The 24,253-nt window shown below is 42.5% G+C and overlaps 2 protein-coding genes across 2 annotated transcripts in view; one reads left to right on the top strand and one right to left on the bottom strand.

Annotated features, from left to right (window-relative positions):
* ANOS1 (anosmin 1) overlaps positions 1 to 13,805 on the bottom strand; it is a 263,372-nt gene extending 249,567 nt beyond the window's left edge. Inside the window, exon 1 of the mRNA XM_077343277.1 lies at positions 12,069 to 13,805. Coding sequence (XP_077199392.1) covers positions 12,069 to 12,233 — 165 coding nt within the window. The 5' untranslated portion in view covers positions 12,234 to 13,805. The remainder of the gene's footprint in view (positions 1 to 12,068) is intronic.
* A 38-nt stretch (positions 13,806 to 13,843) lies between these two features.
* Positions 13,844 to 24,253, top strand: part of TBL1X (transducin beta like 1 X-linked) — a 202,103-nt gene continuing 191,693 nt past the window's right edge. Inside the window, exon 1 of the mRNA XM_077343283.1 lies at positions 13,844 to 14,047. The gene's annotated coding sequence lies outside the window, so the exon portion shown is untranslated. The remainder of the gene's footprint in view (positions 14,048 to 24,253) is intronic.

Below are 24,253 nucleotides of genomic sequence, written 5' to 3'. Positions count from 1 at the left end.
CGTAAGTTGCACCCCATCCAGGGAGGGGAGACGCACTTCCTGATCCTGTCCAGTTTTACCCAGCTAAAGAACCTCTGTCCTGATTTATTTATAAATAAAAATAAAACACCACTGAAGACACAAAGATGAAATCGGAAGCCAAAACAATTTTTAAATTTAATTTGATTTTCCTCTTACCCACTTTTGGTATTCATTGTATCTCTTTTGTTTCTGATGGGGGGGGGGGCAGAAAAAAGGTTGGTATAGAAAGGAGAGAAGACTATCTATAGAGAAATGATTACTCAAAGGATTGTTTAGCAATAGCACATTTTTCTTTTTTATCAGCAGTTAGCAGAAATGTAAACAGAAAGGGGAAAAAGTAAATTTGTTTTAGAAGATGAAGAAGAGTTGGTTCTTATATGCCACCTTTTTCTACCAGAAGAAGCCAAATCACCTTTCCTTCCTCTCCCCACTACAGACACCCTATGGGTGAGGCTGAGAGAGCCCTGATATCACTGCTCGGTCAGAACAGCTTTACCAGTGCTGTGGTGACCCCAAGGTCACCCAGCTGGCTGCATGTGAAGGAGGAAGCAGGGAATCAGACCCAGTTTACCAGGTTACAAATCGGTGGTCCTAACCACTATGCCTTGATGATGCCACACATCATCAAGACACAGAAATATAATACAAAAACATTACTTGGTTTAGATTTTACATTATTTCATATGCCGATGGATAGGTACAAGATAAACAGTGTTTAGCACCAACCTATCAGTAATTGGATTCTCTTTTTGGGATTAAATTTGTTATGAATGGATTTCATTTTGTTCTTTTACCACCTAGCAAGAGTATTTTGGCTCAATATAGCTTATTTTTTCTCTGGAAACTGATGAAAATATTGCAAACTTAAAATATCCCCAGATCCTATTATATAAATAATAAGGATTAAGATTGCTGCTGTTTTGCCCACTGGTTACAATATGCATAGAAAAGAATAACAACCTTCTATAGATGTTTCCATAGATGCCTTCCATAGACGTGAAGAGGGAATCCCCTTTTTTGACCATGTAAGGTAAGAACTGTGCAATGGAAAGATGAACCTCACACTAAATCATCCTGCTAGAAAGAGCCCTGACAGGGAAGATTTACAATATGTAGCATATAAATACCTATGGGATTTGAAACACAGGTGGGAAATGAAAATTTATTTGACCTAGGCAACAGATGGCTTTTTTGGTAAAGGGGAGTGGGGAGAAGAAGCACATGAAGACATTAAAACTATATTTTTATTCTAATAAAACAGAAATATCTGCACAGGGGATTATAAATATAGTGCTTATACAATGAACATAGCAAAGAATAAATCAAACTCGGTAGGTATAGGACCAGAAAAGTCAAACATGCATGTATATTCATAAACATGTCTGTCTATTTCTGTCTGCAGATGTAATTCCCCTTCTCACTTCAAATCAGCTGAGCTCAATAAGTTCTAATGAGGGAGGGCATTAAGAAGGTTAAAATAAATGAAATCACTCGAATGGATGCAGCAGTGCACAAGGGAAAGAGACTTCACACACTTCCACGTACTCAAGATCCTATGCTATACTTAGTGCTTTAGTTTCTGTCTCTTACTGTGCCTAGAACTTGCATGTAAAACATCTGGCACAAGTGATTTAGGATATCTTATGCTTAAATTGGTGTAAATGGGACAGCCTTGGTTTTTGTTTTTTACACCTGCTTGCACAAGCACTCTAGCACACAGAAATGGACCCAATCCATAATGTGTGATTGAGAACAAATGTAGTTTTGTATGACCTCTCTTCCTTGTGTATTCTAAATGCAAAACGCAGAAATCATATATGATGTGAACACCTAGAAAAACTCTTGCTGCTTTCATTCCTATCTCTTATACTGCCCAACACCCCCCCCCCGCATCATTCTAAACAAAGTTCTTTCTATCTTTATACAGTTGTCACTGTATGAACATAAAAGACTAAGGCCTAAGTGGGCGGTGAGTGGGTGGACAGTGGGCGGGGCCAGTCTGGGTGAGGGCTCAGTCCGGGTGAGGTCTTCACGCCTTCCGATTGGGCCCTCATCAGGACAGACTCGGAAGGCACACAGCCAAAGTTCTGACAGGGCTTGCCCACCCAGCCCGGCCAGGGGCAATCTGCAGACATCGCTGCCAGTCTGCCCCTGACCCCCGCAGGGAGAGGAGGTCAGTAGGGCTGCCAAGGGGGATGAGAACGGAAGCTTGGACAGGCTGTACCAGCCCTTTTCGCCCCAAGGCTGTCCTAACTGTCATGTCCAACTGTAACTTTGCCTCAGAACCCTGACAGAGCTAGCAGGAGGCTGGTGAGTGTGTTCCCTCCCCCCTCCCTTCAGGCCTGCTGGGAAGGTCTTTAACAGCCCCTGACTGAGGGGAGGAAGGTATTTCCAAGAGCAATGCAGGGGAGCCTGACAGCATTCCTTTTGAGGGTGGGGAACTTTCCCCTTTTGCCAAACAATTGGCTGACAGGGAGGCCACAGAAAAGCTTCTTCTCACTTAAAATACTGCTGGCCATGCTGCTGGAGGGAAGAAACAACCAAGGAACTCTCTGCAGATTTGATACATACCACACAGGGTTGTTGTGCAGGTGAAACTGAAAGCTGTTGCAGAGGTTCTTTTGCCTCCTGTTTCATCTATAGAACGACACTGTGCAGTAGGCCTCAAGTGTTTCAACTCCACAACAACATGCATGGGAGAGCTTAAATGTTTCCTCTCCTCAACCCTGTCCAAACTCCATAGCAGCCCTTTCTGCCTGGGGAACTGATCTTTATACTTTGCAGATAAGCTGTAATTCCAGGAGCTCTCCAGGCCCTACCTGGAGGTTGGCTACCCCTGGGTTGGAGATATTCCTGGAGATTTGGAGGAGGGCCTTAAAATTGTGCAATGCCTCAGAGTCTGGCCTGCAAAGTAGGCAAAGTAGCCTGCAAATCTTTGCCTGCAGAGCTGATCATTATAATCTAGAGATGATCAGGGATCTAGAGGGGATGGTAGAGGCTCACAGACTGTGGTTGGGGTGGAGTGGTTGCAGGTGTGTCCCTTCTGGGCTATGGGCTTTGGCCAGCCCTTACCACTAACTGTTTGTATTTTGGGGTGCAGAGAGACAAACAGACAGACCAATATCAATCCTGCAAGTCTGGAAAGTTCAGGAAGATCTAAATAAAGAATATTTACAGCTTAAAACTGTAAATAGTGAACAAGTAAATGGCTGGAGAGACATGGGAACTGAAGTGACTTTTTTCAAGCTTGGCCTGGTAAATAAAAACTCCTATGAACTCAAAGGCATAAGTGGCCTAGAATTTCAGGTATAGTTAGCTTTACGGGAAAGTAGACAGTGAGACTTTGGGGGAAACTGGGTGATCCACTTTTATTAGGCAACGACTTGGCCTTGCAGACAACAACAGGAACTGCAGTTGCCAGCAGTACGTCTCAGGCTTTAGAAGGGCAGACATCACCAGTCAAGCAACCAAGTGGATTCTGGGGCCACATGCATTCCTTTTGAAGGGATGCATGTGAGGGGAGAGAGCTTTCCCTACAGCCTAACTGCCTAGAGATGAGCTGTTCTTCCAGGGGATTCTCAGACCCCACTTGGAGGCTGGCATCCCTAAACCACAGGGGGATACAATGCTACACATTCACCCCTTCAAGGTAGCCATTTTTAATGCGGAGCTGGTCTGTATAGTCTGAAGATGAGCAGCAATTCCAGGCCCCATCTGGAGGTTGGCTGTCCCTGGCCTGAACATATTCTTTGAAGTCTGAAAGTGGGACCTCAACACTGTGTAATGTCCTCGCAGCTACCTAGCACCCCCTGGCCTATTTCATGTCAAGAAAACGTTGCAGAGAGGAGGTGAGGTTGTCAGATTGGTGTAGGTTTATCTTCTGGAATTCCACACTACCTAGGTGTGCATAAACCTGACTAAAGTCAAGACTGCTGGCACAGAGGGACCTCCTCTTAGGGTTGGCATCTTCCAACTGAGGCTCTCTACCCCACCTCCTTCACGGTGCGTCTGCTATGGGGAGAGGAAGGGAAGGCGATTGGAAACTGCTTTGAGACACCTGAGGCATGCTGAGTGACTGTGGCCCATTCCCAGTTCTCTCAGACCTCTCACAGCCCCACATCTTTCACAAGTTGTCTATTGTGGGAAGATGAAGGGAAAAGGTGTTTGTAAACCACTTTGAGACTCCTTTGGGTAGTAAACAGTACTAAAATCCAGCTCTTCTTCTTCTTCTAAGGAGCAACCGTGAAAGAAGCATTTGGGCACATAACAGAAGAAGCAGGGTGAACACTTGTGTACTGTGACTAGCCCAGGGGGACAAGAAGGGAAATGATGTTGAATGCAGAACTGGGAGGAATTGGTTGCCATGTAATCTCCCCCTAAGAAGAGTCTCCAGTCCCTTCACATATCTCAAGATATGGCTCTGGAAATCTCATCTATAATCACTCTGCCACAATTCCTAAAGGGCAGTCTTTTCCCATATTCAACAAACATTCCAAACCACAGGTTCTTGAAACCCATATCTCCACACTCATGCCCTCATTTGTCTCCATGCCACCACAACCTCCCACACAACATACACATTCAACCCCATGCCCTTACAGACTGGACAACTCCTCCCCTTCTCCTTCCTCTTCCCACCGCCAAGCTCTAGCGCCCGTTGTATTCCTGGATACAACGGGCTTTGCGCCTAGTATATACATAATTACTGTATACAGATGTAATGCCAAAACCATTTTAAAACACATTCTATAATCTAGCAGGAACATCAGTTTAAATATATTCCTAGCATGGCCTCTTATCAGTGATGTATTCAAGGGAGGCTGTTTTTTGTAGGGAGGCCCCATTTATAAACCAAAAAATTTCAGTTTACTAACCAGGATTCCAATAAGTTAAGAGGAGAATGGGAGACTTGCAAGAATTATGTTTCATTGACTCATATGATTCAGACATTGTATGTATGAATGTGTGCATATTACATGCAAGTATGTCTTCTAAAAGTAGCAAAAAATGTGGTGACTTTAAAACATATTATGAATGTTTAAAAATTAAAATGATGAATGTTAATAGTCACATAGATGTCTTTATGAGTGTTCCCTTGTTTATGCCTGAAAAGTGGTTGTATTTATTTTGTGCACTCATAAATCTGGAATTATAAGTTGCAGTTTCTTTTTGTTTCTCAACAGGCACATTTATCAAAAACAGGCAAAACATTCTCCTATACAAATAATGCTACTGAATATACTGTGATTAGGAAAATTACTTATAAAGTCTGGGCATGGTGCTTCCCTAGTCTTTGGGAAACTGATCATGCACACCTGCCAAAATAAGAACTTTTCAAATATTTGCTCAAAGTTATTGGAACATCTTATTATTTTTTAAATAGTTGGATTCTGCATATAATGCCAGAGTGTTAACAGGCAGACCACTCCTCTCACTGAGGGACAGTTTATAGACAAACACCCATGAACACCCTTCTGTAATATCATGGAAAGTATTATTTAATGGCCAAAATGACTTTAAAATAGCTGTCAGCCAGGTCTTAAGAATAAAATACAGTTTATCCCAAGCCAGACACCAGCATAGATGCCAGTCTCTAGGACAGTGGTCCCCAACCTTTCTGAGGTTGGGGACCGACAGGGCATTGGGGCGCAGCCCGCGTGCCGCGCCCACGCATCGGGCCACGCCCACATGGGCGCGGACGGCCCTGATTCCCTCTCCCCGCCCTCCCGCAGTAAGAAGCTTCCCGGGCCGCAAGCTTGCGGCCTGGGAAGTTTTTTGCTGCGGGGGGGCGGGGAGAGGGAGCCGCAGCCCGGCGCCATGGCCTTCGCGGCCCGGCACTGGGCTGCGGCCCGCAGGTTGGGGACCACTGCTCTAGGAGAAATCTTGACATATAGTTTAGATCATGGGAAATGAGAGGTTGGCTCACTAATTACCCTCCTCCATGTCCCAGAAAGATGCATACCTTGGGACAATAGAACAATAGGATCTTGTCAATTTCCCAATTCCACTTTCCAGACAACTGCTCACCTCTGTTAGCAGTTCCTAAGACCCTTCCCAAACTTAATAGCGTCCTGTCCAATAATCAAAGGGTTGTCAAGAAACCTTTTACACCTAGAATTTACTTCAGGTAAAGCAATTATAGTCATTGTGTTTGAGTTCTGGGAACCCATCAAGATTCCTCACTGAGCATTTTCTTCTGTGGATCAACCCATCGCATTAATTTTTTTATTTTATTTTTTATATTTATATACCACCCTCCCCGGGGGCTCAGGTGCCTTCTAAGGTTCTTGTAAAGCAGTGACAAGTTCATCTACACATTGATTTAGGGGCTAACGTCAGCATTGCTCTAGGGAATATTTTTCCTATAAAATATGCCCCAGTCCTGTGTATGTTCTGGCCATCATACATGCACCCCTATTTGTGTGTAGGTCCTCCTTCTCTCCATGAAATGAAAGTGGTTTTACTGCTGAATCTACGGACCTCTCTTCACATATTGATTAGTAAATATCACCTTTTCTAAACACACTTTTCCTTTTTTTACCTGTCATTTCCTTAATCAACCTTGCTTGCTGTCCCCCTTTTAAATTCCTCTTAATAAAATACACTCCAGTTTTACCACTGGCTAGTTATTCTGAGACAGTCAACACAGAAATTAGATTGACTATGTGCTCTGCAGCCAAAGATGGAGAAGTTCTAGACAGTCAGTAAAATCAAGACCAGGAGCTGATTGTGGTTCAGATCATCAGCTTCTTGTTGCAAAATTTAGGCTTAAATTGAAGAAAGTAGGGAAAAGCACTAGGCCACTCAGGTATGAGCTAAATCATATCCCTGACGAATATACAGTAGAGGTGACAAAGTAGAGAGTGCCTGAAGAACTATGAACGGAGGTTTGCAACATTGTACAAGAGGTAGCAACTAAAACCATCCCAAAGAAAAAGAAATGCAAGAAATCAAAATGGCTGTCTGAGGAAGCTTTACAAATAGCTAAGGAGAGAAGGGAAGTGAAAGGCAAGGGAGAAAGAGAAAGATACACCCAATTGAATGCAGAATTCCAGAGAAAAGCTAGAAGAAATAAGAATGCCTTCTTAAATGAACAGTGCAAACAAATAGAAGAAAACAATAGAATGGGGAGGACCAGAGATCTTTTCAAGAAAATTGGAGATATGAAGCGAACGTTTCATGCAAAGATGGGTATGATAAGGGACCAAAATGGTAGGGACTTCACAGAAGCAGAAGAGATTTTTAAAAGGTGGCAAAATTATACAGAAGAACTATACAAGAGCGAGCTTAACATCCCTGATAACCACAATGGGGTAGTTACTGACCTGGAGCCAGACATCCTGGAATGTGAAGTCAAATGGGCCTTAGGAAGTCTGAGCAAAAATAAAGCGAGTGGTGGTGACAGCATTCCAGTTGAACTATTCAAAATCTTAAAAGACGATGCAGTAAAAGTGCTACACTCAATATGCCAGCAAATCTGGAAAACTCAACAATGGCCACAGGATTGGAAAAGGTCAGTTTACTTTCCAATCCCAAAGAAGGGCAATGCCAAAGAATGTTCAAACTACCACACCATTGCACTCATTTCTCATGCTAGCAAAGTTATGCTCAAAATTTTACAAGCTAGGCTCCAGCGATATGTGGACCGAGAACTTACAGAAGTACAGGCAGGATTTCGAAGAGGCAGAGGAACTAGAGATCAAATTGCCAACATAAGCTATGGCAAATCTAGACAGCATCCTAAAAAGCAGAGACATCAACTGCCAACAAAAGTCAAGGCTATGGTATTCCCAGTTGCAATGTATGGCTGCGAAAGTTGGACCATAAGGAAGGCCGAGCGTCAAAGACTTGAGGCTTTTGAACTCTGGTGCTGGAGAAGACTCTTGCGAGTCCCTTGGACTGCAAACCAGTCAGTCCTAGAGGAGATCAGCCCTGCCTGCTCCTTAGAAGGCCAGATCCTGAAGATGAAACTGAAATACTTTGGCCACCTCATGAGAAGGAAGGATTCCCTGGAGAAGAGCCTAATGCTGGGAGCAATTGAAGGCAAAAGAAGAAGGGGACAACAGAGAATGAGGTGGCTGGATGGAGTAACTGAAGCAGTCGGTGCAAACTTAAATGGGAATGGTAGAGGACAGGAGGGCCTCGAGAATCATTGTCCATGGGGTCGCGATGGGTCGGACATGACTTTGCACCTAACAATAACAACAAGTTATTCTGATTTATTCTGAACCATCCCCTTAACCATGGGTAGAGATCCCAAATTACCTTCCTTGCTAAATCTCTGATTAAAAGCTAATTTCCAAAAACAAATGAAGAAACCATCCATATGGGTAACAAATACACACAGTTGAGATGTAACCAGAGAGCCTGAATTGCCACTTTCAAGTTCTTGCCATTACAAAATGTTCAGCAACAAAGTTTGTATGATTTTCCATCAAAAGATGTTCAGCAATTTATCAGTTGTGTCATGGCATGCTAGATCTCTCTGGAAAATTGGAATGAATGGGATACATTGGCTTACAGAAAATTTGATCCATTTAATTACAACTGCAATTGGGCACACTTGTTTTCGTTTGTCCTTTTCCTTTTATTATTCTGAAAGAATCTTTATAGGCATGACTCTGTTTTCTCTGCAGTATTTATTCAATTGACATTTACATTTAACTGTACTTTCACACCTCTGATAGTTGGCTTAGCATCGTCCCATCACAGGGACTCTGTGGACTGTATGCAGCACAAAATATATAAACCTGAAGAAAACTGGCAAAATTTTGTGGTGGCAATTGTTCAGTCTTCTGTTTGACATTTAATCACTTTCCACCTTATTTTTTACTTTAACCACCATGAAATTATACATCAGTCCCTTCATGTTTCCAGTCTTGGTCCAGTATTACCAATACTATGGTAAATGAAATAAATGCTTCAACTTGCTGTTTTGGCACCCTTGCGAAGTTACAGTTTGGCTCATATAATAGATTGTGGTGATTTTGTTTTGTGGTATCTTTTGTATGAGCAAAATGCATATTATACGGGCACCACATCAGTTGTGAAGTGTATTAATATTATTAATTTCTTTCCCCCCTTTAAAATCCATTGAAGTGGCAGCTAGGAAGGAACTGAGGCACTGCCTTAAAGTATTTAAAAAACAAAATGTTGCAAATAATACATCTGAATGCAATTTACAACCATCATAGTATGTATATATTTTCTCCTTATATAAAAAGCTGGTCTTAGGTGTGTTATCACAAAGCCCCTCGATGTTAATGAACTTGAACTTATTCTGAAGACATAGGCCCATTCCGCACCAGGATCAATGTGGCAAATTGGTTTCGGAAAGAAAAAACGCAATTTTAAATAGTGAAATTTGTCGTTATGCATACCTGCTTTTGTAGTGGAATCCAGTTGCGTTTCAATCGTTTCCCACAGGTTTCCGGTCTTGGCAAAAATCGCTAGGAAGTAAGCGATATTTGCCGTGCTTTGTCCCGCCCCTGGCGAGCAGCCAATGGGCGGTTGTTACCATGCTCCGAAAAAGCCCCTTTGCCTTTAAGATTCATTGCTCTCCGCTCGCTCCGAGAAAAAAAAATGGCGGAAGTTCAGAGGAGAGAGCCAGGGGGAGAGACTTTGCTGAAATCGCAACAATGGGAACGCACAGGTCTTTTTTGGAACTGTTGCAGATTGCTTGCAAGAGTGTAGCGCTTTTCGGAGGGTGAATCCACCTTTTGGGATTTCCCTTTAAGCGCTACAAAGAAACGCTTTTAGCTGATCGTTTGCAGGAGTGTGGCAGATTGTGTGCGACGTCATACATAACTGCAAATTAGTAGCAATTACAATTTGCCACACTCCTGCTACTTTGAACTCGTGCGGAATGGCCCATAGAATACTATTGGAGACCCAAGAATTTTCAATTCTATTTTTTGTTAGTTTTTTAGTTTATATCTATTTCAAATGAAAGATAGTACTTGAAACCATCTAAAGTTTCTGGTGGACTCTCATCTAGGCTAAGGTGACCAGATTTTCCTACTTTTGGAGGGACATCTGGAGGCACCTGGCAAATTGTACTTATGTTGAAATTAAAAATATATATATTACAAAACTATTTTTGCATTCTATGAAAAATATTGTTGCTCCATATAGACCAAATCTTTAATCAAGACCCCCCCCCCCCCGGTCAATAGTGTCCTGCTTTACCAATGTTGAAATCTGGTCACCTTAATCTAGGCTGTACCTCAGTTTTTCCTTGTGGTTAAGTTCAGTGACTAGATATTATTTTTCTGTCACTTCGCCCATTTATCATAAGTTTCTCCTAGGCACAACTTCAGTAATACTCTTCCAGATATTCAATAGATCAGATGTACTGTAAAAATGGAAACCTGAAAAAATGTAATAATGATTCCAGCTTTCTCCAGTGGATATTTTATACAAATAGTCAGCGGATTTGTCCCAGCTGACTTTTTTTTTAATTTACAAAAGCAAGCCAGGGTTTTTAAAAAAGAAAATTACACAAAAGGACCATTTTCTGTGAGATTACTAAAATTTGTATAACATTTCTAACAAAGAATCCTGTGGCATCTTCCTCTTGACAGATGCAGTGAGCATAAGCTTTTGTGGAATTGTGCCCTTTCATCAGATGCATGAAGTGGCTTCTTTAAAAGGTAATTCCTAAATAGAAGATGAAAAATGTACAGAGGAAACTATAGAACATAGTCAAAGAACTATATTCCTAGTATACTTAGAGTGGCACTCCACTTGTGATTGGCAGCACAGAACCATACTTCAGATGAAACCTTCCACTTTAGTCACACATCTATGTTGGCCAGTGACTCACTTGTCTATGCTCATGCTTACACCCTTTGTTATACACAAATGCATGTACACAGGCTTAATATATGTCGACACTTTCCATGTAAATCAGATCCTATCATGTATTATAGTACTTCACAAGCAGCTGCTCATAGGGGTAGGGAAAATGAAATTAGTTAAGGTTCAGCTTCAGCAGGGAATGTTATTACTATCTATTGTATTTCATATAGCAAGTGTCCCCAACCTTTTTGAGCCTGTGAATGCCTTTAGAATTCTGGCATAGAGTAGTGGATGCAACCACAAAATGGCTGCCACAGAAAGCAGAGTGAACATAAAATGTCGAAAGTGAGGTTTTGTGTAACCGTAATAATGATACTTCATCATTTCAGGGGAAGGCGGTAAATAAATAAATAAATAAATAAATAAATAAATAAATAAATAAGCTCTGCTTAACAAAAACAAAGATACTATTTAAAGATACTTGCTGGCATAAATACAATTTACCTTCAGTCATGCATTGAAGATCCTTGTCCTATGCTGGGAGCTGCTGTTGAAGGCAGTTTTGTTTTTCTTTTAATATACTCAGCCAATCAGAAACTGTCACACAAAAGCCCCACCTGGCCCTGCCTATTTTCTAAAAGCACTTCGTAAGTGCCAGGAAAGATACTGGGGGCACCATGATGTTCACAGGCACCCTCCTGAGGACCCCTGCCTTATGGGTATTCCCATGTGGATGCCTATCCCCATAGGACATGTAACCTTAAAAGTACAATCCTGTGCTGAATTACCCCAAACTAAAGCACATTAGTTTCAATAAGCTTAAATTATAATAACACTGTATAGCTTTTTTCAACCTTTTACCCTGGAGATACCCCACCACCCTGAGATGTTGCAGTGAGGGGCAGTATATTAATTGAATGAATGAATGAATGAATGAATGAATGAATGAATGAATGAATATTTTTCAGGCTTCAAGGTACAGAAGTGATGCCAGATGGCCATGCCCCCTACCATGTCCCCACATGCAAATAAAAATAAAATTAAAATATGCAACTAAAAATAAAAGCCAACCCCCCCATCTCCTCACCCCACCATGCCATGGCTGTAATTTCCCTGCAAAGAAAATTAAAAAACAGCCCCCCCACATCTGCTCACCCCACCACCCTTTGACTGCAAAGAATGTACCATCAGCATAAAAATTAAAAACACACCAATAAATCAATATCGCCGCAATCTCCTCATCTCACCACTTCTTGTCTGTAATCTTTTTCCAGAGATGGCGACAGCAGGAGAAGGAGAACGAGAAGGAGGTGCAGAAGAATCCACCATGAGTGCAGAAGGAGCAGGACATGACAGAAGAGGGAGGGCCGAGCTGAGGCCAGTGTTGCTGCTGCAGTGGCTGTCAGCTCCATACCTGGTCTGCCCAGCACGGTCTGGTGCCTGACTGGTGCCCGATCTCCTCTAGGACTGACTGGTTTGCAGTCCAAGGGACTCGCAAGAGTCTTCTCCAGCACCAGAGTTCAAAAGCCTCAATTCTTTTATGCTCGGCCTTCCTTATGGTCCAACTTTCACAGCCATACATTGCAACTGGGAAGACCATGGCCTTGACTATATGCACTTTCGTTGGCAGGTTGATGTCTCTGCTTTTTAGGATGCTGTCTAGATTTGCCATAGCTTTCCTGCCCAGGAGCAAGCGTCTTTTAATTTCTTTGCTGCAGTCCCCATCTGCCTAGGAAAATAAAATCTGTCACTACCTCCATTTCTTCCCCATCTATTTGCCAGGAATTGAGAGCGCCGGATGCCATGAACGTCCTTTCGGCTTTGGCCCAGTCACTTCATTCATACTGGTGCTACTCATACTAGCCGTCTGTTCATCCCCAGTAGAATATTGGATACCTTCCGACCTGAGGGGCTCACCTTCTGGCTTCATATTGTTTTGCCTCTTGAACCTGTCCGTAGAGTTTTCATGGCAAAGATACTGGAGTGGTTTGCCATTTCCTTCTCCAGTGGATCACCTTTTGTCAGAGCTCTCAGCTATGACCTGTCTGTCTTGGGTGGTCCTGCACACGGTGCACGGCATAGCTCATAGCTTCACTAAGCTACACAAGCCCCTTCGGCACAACAAGGCAGCGATCCTTGAAGCGATCCTGGTTTCATACTCAGATCCAAAAAAGGAAAAATGGAAATAACAGGATCCACATTTCCACAATAAAATACATGTAAATCCATATCATTACAGTATTAGTATCCCATTGTGGACTTCTGTTAAAACAGTAGTGAATCTGTTCATTGAAGGGGGGGCTGGGTTTGATGCTATTAGGATCACAAAATGGCATTACAAGTTGAAATTAGTAAACAATCATGTTTACTAATATTTTCTTGGTCTGCTCTGTATACTACTTTTCAGCTGCAAATAATTTTCTTAAATGTTGATTTCCTGAAATTAAAATCTGCTTCATAAAACCGTGAGTCTTTCTGCGTCTCTTCATGTTCATAACGAAATTCCCCAAATAACGCACTAATATTATCAAAGATGGAGGCTTTTGGCTAGGGATCCTGTTTTTAAAAAGTCTTTCCTCTTCGTATTTTTTTATTGAGCGCTTAATGAGGCCTCCCCAAGCCATTGACTACATTTCTTTTGCAGTAACCAAAAAAACGTAATGTGTGTTAATGTTGTCTGCCTGAGCTGGAAAGGAAACTGTAAATTTTATACAGTCTGGTAAAAATATTTGGCATTTGCATCTTAATAAGTCTGTGGAATGAAGCTAGTCTGGGCTCTTCCCTTCCCCCACGCTTTCCCGGGGAAGGTTTCAGTACAGCCGCGCAGTGTGTGAGCCGCGTCCTCCCTTCCCCCGCTCGCACACATTACCATCCAAATTCTGTGCTGTCTAGAAAGGTCATGTGACCCTCATCAGTCTCCCGGGGTGGAGGAGGGGAAGCAGATTGAACCTGTTCTTTGTTAAGAGGTCAACGCCAGCTCCCGGAGTAGAGGAAGAATTACCACCAACTCGCGAATAGCTGGGCACTCTTTTTGCCTCTCTCGGCTGCCACTGAATGGCTCTGTTTCCTGGAGGAGGATTTATTTAGTACTCTGATCGCGCTCTCCCTCTGACTTGATGCTCTGTACAAGACATTTTTCTAACCTTAAGAGGATCCATAATTTTAAACCGGAGAGTAAGAAAACGGCACATTCAGAGAGGCTCAGCTAATAGTGTTTCCCAGCTGGGTATGTAATCTACAAGCTTGATTTAAATAATAGGTTGGACGATTTGTTGTTGTTGTTAAAAGTGGATGCGTTGTCCCAGTCATATGTAGGAGAGTGGGGAGGTTTGCCAACTTATAGTTGCAATTCTAATAAAAACTGTTTCACATTCTGAGATTGTACAGAATTTTGCAAAGAATCAGATGCAGAAAAAATGTCTCTATTTACTGTCATGATCTCAAAGACATGGAAAGAACACCACTGATCATTACAATGGCTGACTGGCTGATCTTAGCACAAGCGTAAACAATGTGCTGTTACAGATGTAGCATGATCCTATAGTTAAGAATCTCCAGCATACAAACCCCTCAACTATGCTCCCTTGGGCTTCTTGGAATAAAAACAGGACACATCTCATATTAATAATAATAATAAGCACCCAGCATGATGCAGTAGTTAAAATGGCAGACTAGGACCTCAAAAGTGCAGGTTCAAATCCTATTTTGCCATGAAGTTTGCTCAGTGACTTTGGACCAGCCACACACTCTTATGAAGAACCATGTATGGGGCTTATGTCTGCTTATTAGGGGGTATGGTAGGATTTTAAAAATGTGGGACAGGGTAAAAGCCTGAATGGCCCAGAATGGCCTGGAACAGGCATTAAACAAACAAGTGTACAGCAAAAAAAAAAAAAAACAGTCGGATGCACTACAGACACTCAAAACAATATTTTAGAAAGGAAAAGGTAGAAATCCTGCACCGTTATTAACCATTACTAGGCCAAAAAGCCTCTGGAACAGGCCAGAACAGGCATTAAAGAAAAAAGGGTACCGTAAAAAATATCTGAGATGAATTACAGACACTTGAGAACAATATTTTAGAAATGAAGAAGTGCAACTCTTACCCCTTTATTAACCCATTCTGGCGCAAAATGACTCTGTAACACCCTGGAACAGGCAACAAACAAACAGGAGAACCGCAAAAAAAGCAGTGGGATGTGTTACAGATACCTGAAGACAATATTTCAGAAATGAAAAAAGCAGAACTCTCACACCTTTTTTAACCTGTTCCAGACCAAAATGCTCCTGAAATAGGCCAGAGCGGGCATTTAATAAACAAGAGTACTGCAAAAAAAAAAAAAACAGTGGGATGTTTTACAGACACTCAAGGACAATGTTTTAGTCAGGGGCTCAGGTGGCAATGGCGATGTCCCTTGGCAAAAGACTACCCCCCCGGGCCTCAGTAAAATTGTCAAGCGTTGACCAGTCACCAGTGATAAAAAGGTTGGGGACCACTGTTCTAGATGGCTCAGGGTTTGTTCTGCCCATTCCTGAACCTGTGAGCAACAACTATCCAGCACCTCTCAGGAAACCTCTGCTCAGGTTGGAATGCAGCCACTTAACTGTGGAATACTTTCTCCTCTTCCTCTCCTTCCCCCTATTCTTGAGGCATTTTGTCCTGGAAAGAGTTAATCTGGACAATATTTCTGTGTTTTGCTTTTCAAAATATTATTCTGGAGTTCATTTAATGCTTCCTACTGATCTTTTGAGGTACTATGGTTGAATGCCTATTCCAGCCAGTTCTGGGGTCTTCCTGAGATATTTTAGCCCCTAATACGTTACTATGTGCAGCGGTCCCCAACCTTTTCCTCGTTGAGGACTGCTTCTGTTTTTTGCAGTACTCTTGTTTGTTTAATGCCTGTTTCGGTTCATGCTGCCTTTTACCCTCTAGAGCAGGGATTCCCAACGAGGGGTGTGTAGGAGCTCTGGAGGAGGTCCACAGCCTTTCCCCTCCTGACTTAAAGGACTCAGCCACAAGCTAGGAAGCTGTCCACTTCCATTGCTTCCCCTCCCAAGCACGAGTGAATTCTCTTGTAGTTTCTGCATCTGGGAAGGGGCAGAGCCTGCACGCTTACTCCTGGCTTAAACTGCCTCCTGTCTCTCCCCTCCTCAGGCCTGCCAACACAGGTGGTGGTGTCAGTTCTGGACACAACTTTATTCTGGGGGCCAGATGACATCACTTCCGGGGCTCCTAGAAGCCTGAAAAGTCCATGGTCAAAAGGCTGAAAGAGGCTGACTGGCATTGTGTGGAATAAACATGGGCCAGTTCACTGTAGCACCTTTATTTGAATATCATGATGAAGTGGAGCCTGGAAGATGGTCAATTCAGATCCATGTGGTTGGACATGAGGGAGGATGGGAGGTTGTTAGAAGCACAAAAACAAAGTTTGTCCCAGGTTAGAATATAAATGCATCTGGCTGTGTGTGCTGTTTTAGTTCTCTGTCTGGAAAGACAGCTTCTCAGGACTGTAGTAAGAATGAATGTGATGTGAAAAAATTGTGCAAAGAGTGGGTTTGTGTCAAAATAATTTACTGGTTGAACTTGGTTAGTCATGAAGAAAATGCAAAATAATTGTTTTGGAAAGAGGGATTTAGCTAGCAATTAAAGAGCAAGTCATAGGATAGGATCTATCTGGTCTTAGCTCTTCTTAGAAGAAAAGAAACAGGAGAAGAAGTGTTGGATTTTATACTACCCAAGTAGTCTCAGAGTGGCTTACAATTACCTTCCCTTCCTTTCTGCACCACAGACACCCCGTGAGTTAGGTGGGGCTGAGAGAACTCTGAGAGAAATAACAGCACTATTGTTCAAAATGCTTTTACCTTATGTTAAGAAATAACCATGCTTTCTGAACAATGTCAAAATGGAAGGAAAGAAAGGGAAGCAAACTTAAATAACACTCCTTTTCCTTTTCTCAGATTAACATGGCTATCAGGTAGATAACAACACAAATACATATGTGATTTTAACAAATGTTTATCCTTAATTTACAAAGTTATTCACAGAAGAGTAATTATTATATAATATAACAAGGAAAGTTATGATTCAGTAGGTTTCAAAACATTGATGACTTCAAGGGAGAAGAGAACATCACTGTGCTTGCAAATGATATTGATCTGAACAGCTACATCTCAGGTGTCTGCCACAATGTAAAACAGTTATACTGAGTTCCTTGGAAGCCATGTTTGGCATTTCGACATGCCATCTGTGGCTCTTCTGAGCAATGTTTCCTGTGAAACCTTCCCCCATGTTTGTGTAATTTCATTATTACTATAGGCCTGAGATAAAACTAGCAGTTTTATATTCATAACACTATTTATACATGATAATTATAACTATATCAAGGTTGTGGAGATATAGGAATTCTGTGTCTCAGTCTATGTGAACATATGAAGTCATTTGCCGTGATGGAATACTGAACTTATGAAGCTGCCTTCTACTGAATCGGCTCTTGGTCCTTCCGGGTCGGTATTGTCTACTCAGACTAGTAGGAGCTTTCCAGGGTCATTTCTAAATTATTGTTCTGAGTGTTTCTAATGCATCCCTCTGTTTTTTTGTGGGGAGTTTGGTACTCTTGTTTGTTTAATGCCCATTCTGGGGGCTATGGAGACATTTTGACCCAAAACGAGTTAATAAGGGGGTGAGAGTTCCACTTTTTCATTTCTAAAATATTGTTCTTAAGTGTCTTTAATGCATCCCACTGGTTTTTTATTGTGGGGGGTATCTTGTTAGCTTAATGCCTGTTCTCGCCCGTTCCAGGATATTCTGGCTTTTACCACGTCCTAAAATTTAGTAGATAGGAAAGTACACCATGTTGGGAGACAACTTTTTAACCCGATTTACTCAATTCTCTCTACCTATATGTAATTGTTGCAAAAGTTTTATTTCATTGTATCTGAAGAAGTGTCCATGCACACGGAAGCTTGTATACAATGAATAAAACTATGTTGTTCTTAAAGCTGCCACTGGACTCAGACCTTGCCCTGCAGCTTCCCCCATGTTTGTGCTGCTACCCCTACCATGTGTCATTTCCCCTAGTTTGATGCTGTTCACACGCTATTTCAACCTATGTAATATTTTCCTATCTGATGGCAGAAAAAATTCCACCAAGCATTGCTTTATAATTATGCTCATATTGATATATTTTATATTATTTTATTATTTTATATTTATATACCGCCACTCTCAAATGTCTCACGGCGGTTTACAGAATTCATAAAAACAATAAAATCCCATAAAACCCATTAAAAACATAATTAAAACACAATATCATGGTGGTGGATAATGAATATATAACCCACTCCCCTCCCCTCATCCAGCAAAGGTCTATTATTCTCTATCTGGGAGTGAGGGACTTAGTTGGTTTCAGCTAGAGATCCACAGCTGACACCGGGAGCCGCCCTGGCCTCAACCTTATGCTTGGCGGAAGAGCTCCATCTTGCAGGCCCTGTGGAAAGCTGACAAATCCTGCAGGGCCCATAGCTCTTCCAAGAGTTTGTTCCACCAGGTTGGGGCCAGGGCTGAAAAAGCCCTGGCCCTGGTCGAGGCCAGGCATATGTCCTGCGGGCCCGGGACCACCAGTATATTCATACTCGCAGAGTGACGAGCCCTGTGGGGGGCATAAGCAGATAACCGCCCAGAGCCGTAGGGAAGGGTGGTATAAAAATCTAAATAAATAAATAAGCAGTCCCTCAGATAAGCCGGACCCAGGCCGCATATAGCCTTAAAGGTTAAAACCAGAATGTTAAACTTGATCCGGAAGCAGACTGGTAACCAATGCGGATGGTGTAGCACCGGCTGAATATGGGCCCTCCAGGATGTTCCAGTTAGGACCCTTGTAGCCGCATTATGTGGTCAAACATAATGGAATGTCTATAGACCATATCTATTATTTTCTGCTGTTCATGTACTTGTACACTTCCCCAGAGTCTCAGAGCAGCTTAATGTCACCCAAGTGCTTAACTTGGGTTAAGAGCTGAAGGCCCTGACAGAGCTAACACAATTCTCCAGGGCTTGTAAGAGAGCTCTTCTGCCAGGCATTTGGCTGGGCTAAGGAAGATCGGGTCCCACCCTGCAGTAGCCCACATGCCGGACATCTGGCAAGGACTATCTCTCCCAAGGCTAGTGGTGTGTCATTTTTACCGGGCATGGAGGGGGTGTGAGGGAGGTTATAGAATTATATTGTGCCATCATTATTGTTGTAGTTTTATTTGTTTTAATGATTTTATTGTAAACCACCACGAGCTGGCAGGATCCAGGAGTAGCAGTTAATAAAAACTGATGTAAATAAAATAAATAAATCAACTTGCCTAATTCAAGTCACATATTAGAAAGAAACACTACAACAATTTGCTTGTGCATGAAGAAGTGACGTTTAAACATCTTTTAAGGGTGATGCTATACAGGCATGTCATAAGTTGGTAAGGTTGAGTTCTGTCACTCCGAATTCTGCAGTAAACTTCGGTGTACACTTATCATGGTGGGGAAACACAGAGAATGAGAATGTTGGAGAGGTAGCTTTTTATGACACATTATATAGCATGCCATTTTAAGGGGTTATATTTGGTATAATTTGTAGTTTGTCCTTAAACTCATATTGTTTAATAGTAAATCTCCACAGTAATGTTCATATGGATAGTGTGACTTCTACTCCTACTCATTTCTTAGTTTGTTAAGCAGTAACACAGTGACAGTCCTTCTACACACAGTGAGCAAAAAATAAAATAAGGCATCTATCCTTCCCCGCATCAGTGACATTACAGTCTTTTTTGCCTCCTGCTTCGAACTCTTTAATCAATAAACATCAACACATTTTCTCACTTCCTACACCTTCCCTCCTCTACTACTTCATTTTCAGGTGCGAAGATATCTTTTTGTGACACAGGTTAATTTCTCTCCTATTCAACAGCTTGGTGTACTGAAAGCTTCAGATTGTATGAGACAGAAGAGAGGAAGAGGTGATAAACTGGAAAGTGATTCTTGACCTTTGGTCTTCTGCTTAGACAAACCATTGGGTGAAAAGGTCAAGGAAAACAATTGTGGAGCATCTTATTTGCTTGAATTGCCTACCCTCCAAACTGATACTGGGAATTTTAAACTCTCTATTTACGGGAATTTTCTCTCTTTCTGATATTCACATGTTACCTTAATTGGTTCTGAGTAGATTCTAAACCATTTCATGATAGAGTCAATGCTGAGGCCTACGGGACGAGAATTAAACTATTTGTACTGGGATACTGGGGAGAAAAATGGCAAACAATATATCTTACCCTAGATTTTCTGGCAATTATTATGTTAGCTTACATAAGAAACTCTAGTTTCAGGTTTTTTAGAGAACCGAATCACTTGATAGCTAATATATTGGGAAGGCAATATAGTCACAGTTGCTTTCAGTCTCAATAACATTGCTGTTCTTTAAAAGGCACTACTTGAACTATTCAAAATCTTAAAAGATGATGCAGTAAACGTGCTACACTCAATATGCCAGCAAATTTGGAAAACTCAACAATGGCCACAGGATTGGAAAAGGTCAGTTTACATTCCAATCCCAAAGAAGGGCAATGCCAAAGAATGTTCAAACTACTGCACTGTTGCACTAATTTCTCATGCTAGCAAAGTTATGCTCAAAATTTTACAAGCTAGGCTCCAGCAATATGTGGACCGAGAACATCCAGGAGTACAGGCAGGATTTCGAAGAGGCAAAGGAAATAGAGATCAAATTGCCAACATACGCTGGATCATGGAGAAAGCTGGGGAGTTCCAGGAGAACATCTACTTCTGCTTCATTGACTATGCTAAAGCCTTTGATTGTGTGGAGCACAACAAATTGTGGCAAGTTCTTAAAGAGATGGGAATACCAGAGCATCTTATTTGTCTCTTGAGAAACTTATATGCAGGTCAAGAAGCAACAGTGAAAACCAGGCATGGAATCACTGATTGGTTCAAAATTAAGAAAGGAGTTTGGCAAGGCTGTATACTGTCGCCTTGCCTATTTAACTTGTATGTGGAGCACATCATGAGAAAGGCGGGATTAGAGGAAACACAAATTGGGATCAAGATTGCAGGAAGAAATATCAACAACCTCAGATATGCAGATGATACCACTCTAATGGCAGAAAGTGAAGAGGAACTAAAGAGCCTGTTGATGCCGGTGAAGGAGGAGAGTGCAAAAGTTGGCTTGAAACTCAACATCAAGAAAACAAAGATCATGGCATCCGGCCCTCTCAATTCCTGGCAAATAGATGGGGAAGAAATGGAGATAGTGACAGATTTTATTTTCCTGGGCTCCAAGATCATTGCAGGTGGGGACTGTAGCAAAGAAATGAAAAGACGCTTGCTCCTGGGGAGGAAAGCTATGGCAAATCTAGATAGCATCCTAAAAAGCAGAGACATCACCCTGCCAACAAAAGGGTGTTTAGTCAAGGCTATGGTATTCCCAGTTGCAATGTATGGCTGCAAAAGTTGGACCATAAGGAAGGCTGAGCGTCAAAGAATTGAGGCTTTTGAACTCTGGTGCTGGAATGTGAATCCCTTGGACTGCAAGGCGAACAAACCGGTCAGTCCTAGAGGAGATCAGCCTTGACTGCTCCTTAGAAGGCCAGATCCTGAAGATGAAACTGAAATACTTTGGCCACCTCATGAGAAGGAAGGACTCCCTGGAGAAGAGCCTAATGCTGGGAGCGATTGAGGGCAAAAGAAGAAGGGGACGACAGAGAAGGAGGTGGCTGGATGGAGTCACTGAAGCAGTAGATGCAAACTTAAATGGACTCCGGGGAATGGTAGAGGACAGGAAGGCCTGGAGGATCATTGCCCATGGGGTCGCAATAGGTCGGACACGACTTTGCACCTAACAACAACAACAACAACAACAACAACAACTATAGATTCATTCAAGCAGCCTATTCATGGGTGCCTCTATACTAGGGTTGGGCACTTCGGGATCCAAAGAGGCCATTGGCACCCGAATCAGCCAGCACTGTGGGAGGGGGAAGGCGCGGGTGTTGGCTCGCCGGTGGGCGCACACACTCAGGAACAGAGCTCTGCACCTGCATGTGTGCCCACTGATGCGCCACTTCCCATGCCTCCCATCCCCCCTTCCATGGCGCAGTGCTGGATGCTTCAGGCACAAAGAGCTGCTTCAGATGCCAAAGCACCCAACCCTACTATTGCTCTGATTGTCCATAAAACTCTGCTGTCTCCATGAATTTAGAGGTATTTTAATGGCAATTAGGCATGTACCTTACAAAATTTCCAAACTAAAGATTCAGAAAGCACTGGTTCAGGTCATTAGCATGATTTTCTACAATGATAATTTAAATCCAAGCTTTGTCAGTGTTAGGAAAAGCCCACCCCTGGAACAATCCATGTGGTTACATCATTGGTTCCCATTTTTCTTTGATTTTACCAATTTCCCAGGCAATGTAATTCATTCCATACAACTGAATACTTGCCAAGGATGAGCACAGAGTGTTTCCAGCCAGACAAGCCATGGCAAGCTGCAGTTCCCATATCCTCCCTCCTTTGTTGGTGCAGGGCCCTTTTGTTCTTCGGAAGTATTATGGCTAAGAACATAGAGAGATAAGGTATCTCGTTCAGGGGCCTGTATAATTAAATCCCTTAATCTAATTTGCTTGAAACTTGGGGACTCTTTAGTGGACAGGCAACGCTAGTGTGATGCAATGCAACCAAATCCTCCACAGAGAATAATGGCAGAGCAATGAAACACCTAAAACTGCTTCATACTGAATCAAACACTTGGTGTTGCCTACTCAGACTTGCAGCAGCTCTCCAAGTTCTCAGGCAGTCTTTCATATCATTTACTGCCAGATCTTTTAATTGGAGATACTGAGGACTGAACATGGAAACTTCTAAATGCTAAGTTCTATTACTGAGCCATATATATAGATAGTCACTGTAAGAGTAGGAAAATGAATTTATTAAGACAAGGGTTGTTGTTTTTTAATGCTGTGGCCAGCCAGAATGCCCCTGCTAGTCGACCTTTTGACCAGCAGTTTAGGAATCAGTAGGGAGAAATGCAGCCACACAGTAAGTCATCTACTGTAAAACTGAACCACTTTGTTCAATTTACGTGAAACTTAGGCGCCTTTAGATTAGGAGGAAGACTGCATTCTGTGCAAATTTGGTGCCAATATCTTCATAAATACCTGCCCCAGACCCTTATATATATATTGCCTATTGAAAATAATGATCTCAGACTTAGGAACCAAAACAACCATATGGGTTTGAATCCCAAGCCAGTAATTTCCTGCTTGAAAATAAGCGACTGGAGTGTGTGTGGGGAGGAATCCACGCACCCCAGGTCTGAATACATACTTATAAGATTTTCCTAAATAGGGTTGCCAGCTCTGGGTTGGGAAACACCTGGAGATTTTGGGGGTGGAGCCAGGAGTGGTTGGGATTTGGCATGGGGAGGGTAATGGAGTATAATGCTATGGCTTCTACTCTCGCAATCAGTCATTTTCTTCAGGGAAACTGATCTCTGTCACCTGGAGATGAGCTGTAAAACCGGGAGATCCCCAGGTCCTACATGGGAACTGGCATCCCTACAAGTGGCAACAGAATATCCATATGGCAACTGAGAGCCAGTTTGGTGTAGTGGTTAGGAGTGCGGACGTCTAATCTGGCGAGCTGGGTTCAGTTGTGCACTCCCCAACATGCAGCCAGCTGGGTGACCTTGGGCTCGCCACGGCACTGATAAAGTTGTTCTGATTAAGCAGTAATCTCAGGGCTCTCTCAGCCTCACAAATCTCACAGGGTGTCTGTTGCGGGGACAGGAAAGGGAAGGCGAGTGTAAACTGCTTTGAGACTCCTTTGGGTAGAGACAAGCAGCATATAAGAATCAATTCTTTTTCTTCTCTGTACTTTCTTGACTCAGCCTCTTATACATGCCATCTCCATTCCCACCTCAAGTGATGTGAGGGCTATTAGGCTTTTAAATCTATACTAGCTTCAAAGCCCATTTTTAAAAAATGGGATTTGAAAGGGGAGAAGGGATAAGAGGAAGGGAAGGGGAAGGGTGGACCCCCCCAACACCTTGTCATTGCATCCCGGAGAGCAGCGCTGGCGGAGAGCAGGCCCTTGGCGCGAGGGGCAGTGGAGAGGCCTCTCCCTGCCGGACGCACTGGCGGAGAGCTGCCCATTGGCCCACCCTCCCAGGCTAAGGGGCAGCAGAGATGCCCCTTCCCTATTCCATCCCGGACCGTTTCTCCCTCTGAGCTTTTTTCACAAATATTAAGAGGAACCATGGATAAGGATATATATCAGCAATTGTTTTATGACTATAATGATACAGGAATTTCTTTTTTCTAAGTGGCATTTAAAGTGGAGAATGGCTGTAGGTGATTGAGAAAATAAATTATTACTTATGATGAT

The sequence above is a fragment of the Paroedura picta genome, chromosome 6, assembly GCF_049243985.1.
Source record: "Paroedura picta isolate Pp20150507F chromosome 6, Ppicta_v3.0, whole genome shotgun sequence".
Classification (NCBI taxonomy): domain Eukaryota; kingdom Metazoa; phylum Chordata; class Lepidosauria; order Squamata; family Gekkonidae; genus Paroedura; species Paroedura picta.
The sequence above is the reverse complement of the archived record's forward strand: the minus strand, read 5'-3'. Positions and strand labels throughout refer to the sequence as shown.